We start from the raw sequence: 5,902 nt of genomic DNA, 5'->3' as shown, positions 1-5,902 counted from the left end.
ACCCCACAGGCACCGTGTGCAGCAACCCCAACACCGAGAGTGCTGCCGCCCTGGTCATCTGTCTCCCCGAGGTGGCGCCCCACCCCGTGTACTACCCCGCCCTGGACAAGGTCAGTGTGGGCCTGGCCCCCTGGGGTCTGGACCTGCCCTGCAGAGGCTGTGGGCTGTTGGGTGACCTCCCTGACTTCTCTGGGACCCCCCGGGCATGGTCCCTGCGCCCTCAACAGTGGTTCTCAAGGGGCCACTCTGCCCCCAGGGAGAGCCAAAGACAGTCTTTTTAAAAACATTTTTATTTTTTAATATATTTTTATTGATTTCAGAGAGAAAGAGATAGAAACATCAATGGTGAGAGAGAATCATTGGTCAGCTGCCTCCTGCACCCCTGGCACTGGGGATTGAGCCCGCAACCCGGGCATATGCTCTCGACCAGAATCGAATCCAGGACCGTTCAGTCCACAGCCGATGTTCTCATCATTGAGCCAAACCGGCCAGGGCTCCCGTGTAACTCCTCCTGTGTGACGTTCTGTGTCCCAGCCAGTGGGAGAGGCCCCTGGCTTCTGGCAGGTGGAGGCCGGGGCTGCTGCTAACCTCCCTGCAGCGCCCAGGCCAGCCCCCACCTGGGGAGTCATGGCCCACAGGTCAGCCGTGCTGTCACCTGCCTGGGCCCTGGGGCACCGCTGAGAGCAGGGCCATTTGTTGCAGATCCTGGAGCTGGGGCGGCACGGGGAGCACGGGCGCGCCACGGAGGAGGAGGTGAGCGGGGCCGCCGGCGGTGGGGTGCGGGGCCGGGCACCAAGCGGGCGTAGCCAGCTGCAGCCTCCCCCTTGCCCCGCAGCAGCTGCAGCTCCGGGAGATCCTGGAGCGGCGCGGGTCCGGGGAGCTGTACGAGCACGAGAAGGACCTGGTGTGGAAGATGCGCCACGAGGTGCAGGAGCGCTGGCCCGAGGCGCTGGCCCGGCTGCTACTGGTCACCAAGTGGAACAGGCACGAGGACGTGGCCCAGGTGGGCGCAGGGGAGGGCCGGAGGGGGGGAGGCGGCCTGGAGTGGCACAGCCCCCTGACTGCCAGCCCCCCCAGATGCTCTACCTGCTCTGCTCCTGGCCGGAGCTGCCCGTCCTGAGTGCCCTGGAGCTGCTGGACTCCAGCTTCCCCGACCGCCACGTGGGCTCCTTCGCCATCAAGTCCCTGCGAAAGCTGACGTGAGTCCCACGGGCTCCGGCCGCCCCCCCCACATCCCCCTGAGGGTGGGGACTGACCCTCCCTGGGGCCTGCAGACCCCAGTCCCGCCCGAGCCACGGAGCTCCAGGCCCAGCGGCCTTGCTTCCCTGCAGGGACGACGAGCTGTTCCAGTATTTAACCGCAAGATCGGCCACTTCCTCTTCTGGCACCTCCGGTAGCTGGAAGGCCACGGGGAGGAGGGCCTCCTGCCTGCGGGCCTCGCGTGGCCACGGCCTGGGTGTCCTGACGGGCTGGGAGGGCTGTGTGGCCCTGCCCGGGGAGGCTGAGCCCCTTCTCCCCCCTGCAGCTCCGAGATGCACGTGCCCTCGGTGGCCCTACGCTTCGGCCTCATCATGGAGGCCTACTGCAGGGGCAGCACCCACCACATGAAGGTGCTGATGAAGCAGGTGAGACCGGGCTCCACTCTTGGGCCGGGTCAGCCAGGCCCCTTTGGCATCACCTGGGCCGGCCCGCGGCTCCGGGCCTGCCCCTCCGGCCTGCTCACGCTGCCCTCCCTTCTCCGGCCAGGGGGAGGCACTGAGCAAGCTGAAGGCCCTGAACGACTTTGTCAAAGTGAGCTCCCAGAAGAGCCCCAAGCCGCAGACCAAGGAGCTGATGCACCTGTGCATGCGCCAGGAGACCTACCTGGAGGCCCTGTCCCACCTGCAGTCCCCGCTGGACCCCAGGATCCTGCTGGCGGAAGTCTGGTGAGCCCCAGCGCAGGCCTCCCCCGCCCCCAGGGGCCTCGAGGGGCCCTGCTGACCGCCCTCTCCCGCAGCGTGGAGCAGTGCACCTTCATGGACTCCAAGATGAAGCCGCTGTGGGTCATGTACAGCAACGAGGAGGCGGGCGGCGACGGCAGCGTGGGCATCATCTTTAAGAACGGGGACGGTGAGCGGCCGGGCCTCCCCACCTGCACTGCCCCGGGGTCCCTGGAGGGTGAGCCAAGCAGAAGTCCGGGAACGCTGGGGCCTAGGCATGGCTGGGAGTGCGGAACCCTCCAGAAACTCATGCTTTTCTTCCGGGGCCGGCGGCACAGACCTCCGCCAGGACATGCTGACGCTGCAGATGATCCAGCTCATGGACATCCTGTGGAAGCAGGAGGGGCTGGACCTGAGGTGAGGAGCCCCCTCATCCGTCTGTGCCTGCACCAGGCTGGGGCCCTGTCCCTTTGGAGGGGCTTCCTGTCAGCGCTGACATAACCGCCTCCGGAGAAATGGCTGTTCTGAGACGATCGGGACCAGTTTCAACTCGGGCCAGAGGGGCGATAGGGCCACAGGCTGAGGGTGGAGAAGGCCGGCCTGGTGCTCAGCCTCCGTCTCACCGGCGCGTACGCGCTGTGCCCGCACGTCCCTGGCTTCTCGCCCCCCCGCCTCCCGGCCCCATGCCTCCTCTCTGAGCAAAGGAGCTCAGCCGGTGCCGACCGCCTGCATCTTGCTGCTGTGCCGACCCATCCAGCAGCCCTCCCCCGCCCAGGAGTCGCGGGCTCCTCCCAGCCGCTGCTGCTTCCCCTCATTTCCAACCACTCGAGGAGCGTCTCCTGTGCCTGTTTGGGTGTGCTGAGCTCCTCGGTGGTCAGGCCACTCCAGGACCGCCCTTGACCATTGCCCGCCCTCCTCCCGCCCGCCTAGGATGACCCCCTACGGCTGCCTCTCCACCGGGGACCGCACGGGCCTCATCGAGGTGGTGCTTCGCTCGGACACCATCGCCAACATCCAGCTCAACAAGAGCAACATGGCAGCCACGGCCGCTTTCAACAAGGACGCCTTGCTCAACTGGCTCAAGTCCAAGAACCCTGGGTAGGTCTCAGGCCGGGGGGACCAGTGTCCTTCCTCCCCGGGAGGCGAGATTCCGGAGGCAAAGGTGAAGGGACAGGCCTGTGACGTCTCTGTGGCGTTCGGCTCAGCCAGGGACCGCCCGGGTCTGTGTTGGGGTGAGGGGGGGCTCCGTGCCCCCATGTATCCGTTACCCATTGCTGTGTAACAACCATCCTCAACTCAGGGATGCAAAACAGCCTTCATTGACTGTGGGCTCAGAAAGCTGCCACTTGACCTGGCTCAGCCAAATGGCTCCGCCGGGACCACTCCTGCAGCTGCTGCCATCTGGGCGCTCGCTGGGCCTGGAGGGTGGCATGCCTGGGCCCCGGTGCCACCTCCTGCCTCGCTCCTCACTGCAGCAGGGAAGACTCGGGAGCTGCAGGGCTAGGCCGTGGTTTCCAATCTCCCCTCCTCCTACCCAGGGAGGCCCTGGACAGGGCCATTGAGGAGTTCACCCTCTCCTGCGCCGGCTACTGTGTGGCCACGTACGTGCTGGGCATCGGCGACCGGCACAGCGACAACATCATGATCCGCGAGAACGGGCAGGTAGGGGCAGCGGGGGGCTGACTTGTGGGCAGCACCCGCCTTCTGGCCCCTGCCCTGGCCTTTCTGGCTCCTTCTCAGTCTGTGCCCGTCCCTTCCGCCCCTCAGCTGTTCCACATTGATTTTGGCCACTTTCTGGGGAATTTCAAGACCAAGTTTGGAATCAACCGTGAGCGAGTCCCATTCATCCTCACCTATGACTTTGTCCACGTAATTCAGCAGGGGAAGACTAACAACAGTGAGAAGTTTGAAAGGTGAGGGTGCCTCAGACACCCCCACCCCAAATGCCCCTGGGTCCCAGACAGGGTGCCGAGAGGGGGCTCTCCGCCCACCCCTGGAGGGTCCTGTAGGAGGAGCCAGGCTGGGGGTGGGGACTGTGTCTGGGGCTGTCTCTAGGCAACGGGTCTGGGTGGGAGTTACCAGGAGGACCCAGGGCCGCCTCCCGCCTCCGCCTCCCGTGCAGGTTCCGTGGCTACTGCGAGAGAGCCTACACCATCCTGAGGCGCCACGGGCTGCTCTTCCTCCACCTCTTCGCCCTGATGCGGGCGGCAGGCCTGCCAGAGCTCAGCTGCTCCAAAGACATCCAGTATCTCAAGGTAAAGGCCAGGGCAGGCCGCCGGCCAGGTGACAGCGGTGCCCCACGCCCCAGGCCTGTCTCCCCGCAGTGTGACCCAGGGGACCTGCCCCCGAGAGTGGTGGGCCACGCGGGGCACTCCTGATTGTTTCTCAGCAGCGGGCCTGGTGGACGCGGCGGAGGGAGCCGGGCCCTGTGCCAGTGGGCATCTTGTTTTGAGGCTGGGGCTAGGGCAGTGGTTCTCAACCTTCCTAATGCTGCGACCCCTTTAATACAGTTCCTCATGTTGTGGTGACCCCCAACCATAACATTATTTTTCATTGCTACTTCATAACTGTAATTTTGCTACTGTTATGAATCGTCATGTATCTGATATGCAGGATGTATTTCCATTGTTACAAATTGAACATAATGAAAGCATCGTGATTAATCACAAAAACAATATGTAATTACATATGTGTTTTCCGATGGTCTTAGGCGACCCCTGTGAAAGGGTCATTCGACCCCCAAAGGGGTCGCGACCCACAGGTTGAGAACCGCTGGTCTAGGGGCCTGTCTAGTTTGGGATCAGCATGAGAGCTCTTCCCAAGGGAGATGCTGGGGGCCACCCCCTCACTCTTTTCACACAGGTCTCCTTGGAGGGAGCTGAAAATACCCAGAGAGGGGAGGCAGGGGAGGCAGGAGGGGGGGCCTCACTGAGCAGGCCCAGGCTCAGTGCCCCGCGGTTCTGCCTCAGGACTCGCTGGCGCTGGGGAAAACGGAGGAGGAGGCGCTGAAGCACTTCCGGGTGAAGTTCAACGAGGCGCTGCGGGAGAGCTGGAAGACCAAAGTGAACTGGCTGGCCCACAACGTGTCCAAAGACAACCGGCAATAGCAGCCCGTCCGCTCGCTACCCCGCCGGTCCCGGGTCCGGGCAGGAGCGAACCACGCGTCCTGGGAGCCGGCACTGTTGGCCGCCCGGGCCTGGGAGCCTGAACTGCTCGGTGGGAACGAACTCACTGCCTTTGTTTACACTGGTTATTTATTAATGACTTGAAACGTTTCAGGAACTAAACAGCCATAGCGGACGTGCACCCCTAGTGCAGGGGAGGGCGCTGTCCTGCGGCCGGCCAGAGCCCTGGGCTCTGATGAGAAGACACTGTGAGGCAGCATCTGGAGGTGGCACCTTGTGGGGGACTGCACCCCGTCTTCCAGCTGGTGGGCTTGGACCCAGCAGACCCTCATCCCCCCCGGGAGCTGCCTTCTCCCATGGCTGCCGGGCGGCACGGGTCCTGGAGCCCGAGTTACCTGGTGCCTGCTGCTGGCCAGGGCGCCCAGCCGCCCGCTCACCCCTCCACCTCGTGCCCGATCCTGGCAGCTCCCCGAGGAAGCCTGGTACCCCTAGATTCAGGGACGCTTGCTTTCCACTTTTAAAGTGACTCTTGGGTACGGGAATCCTCTCATCTCTGCTGTAAAGTGGTTTTGTTTGCGGGTAAGAAAACAACAGCCAAACTACTCACTGACCCTCTGAGGGAGGGAACCTCAGCCCATAAAGTATAATATATGCTGGTCCCGGCGCATTAAACAAGCTCGATTAGCTCATCCTGGTGGTGGATCAAGGGAAAGCAGGTCAGAGGCCGTCGTGCCGTTCCCTGCAAGCTTCCTAAGGCAGGTTTCAGGGAGGGACGGGTCTCTTCCGGAATCTCACCTTCGAGAACCTGCCGAGCAGTCAGGTCCCTGTGGTGAGTTAGGGGTGCGGTGGGCCTTTCCG

At 63.7% G+C, this 5,902-nt stretch overlaps 1 protein-coding gene across 1 annotated transcript in view; it reads left to right on the top strand.

Moving 5' to 3' along the window:
* The window catches only part of PIK3CD (phosphatidylinositol-4,5-bisphosphate 3-kinase catalytic subunit delta), a 31,638-nt gene extending 25,905 nt beyond the window's left edge, over window positions 1-5,733 (top strand). Inside the window, 15 exon segments of the mRNA XM_015565941.1 lie at window positions 1-110; window positions 703-753; window positions 836-1,003; window positions 1,078-1,199; window positions 1,332-1,351; window positions 1,354-1,393; window positions 1,526-1,625; window positions 1,747-1,925; window positions 1,997-2,109; window positions 2,258-2,336; window positions 2,850-3,017; window positions 3,458-3,581; window positions 3,687-3,832; window positions 4,042-4,174; window positions 4,889-5,733. The exon segment at window positions 1-110 is cut by the window's left edge and continues 23 nt beyond it. Coding sequence (XP_015421427.1) covers window positions 1-110; window positions 703-753; window positions 836-1,003; window positions 1,078-1,199; window positions 1,332-1,351; window positions 1,354-1,393; window positions 1,526-1,625; window positions 1,747-1,925; window positions 1,997-2,109; window positions 2,258-2,336; window positions 2,850-3,017; window positions 3,458-3,581; window positions 3,687-3,832; window positions 4,042-4,174; window positions 4,889-5,026 — 1,691 coding nt within the window. The 3' untranslated portion in view covers window positions 5,027-5,733.
* Window positions 5,734-5,902: the final 169 nt, after the last annotated feature.

Source organism: Myotis davidii, unplaced genomic scaffold (assembly GCF_000327345.1).
Source record: "Myotis davidii unplaced genomic scaffold, ASM32734v1 scaffold299, whole genome shotgun sequence".
Taxonomy (NCBI): domain Eukaryota; kingdom Metazoa; phylum Chordata; class Mammalia; order Chiroptera; family Vespertilionidae; genus Myotis; species Myotis davidii.
The sequence above is the reverse complement of the archived record's forward strand: the minus strand, read 5'-3'. Positions and strand labels throughout refer to the sequence as shown.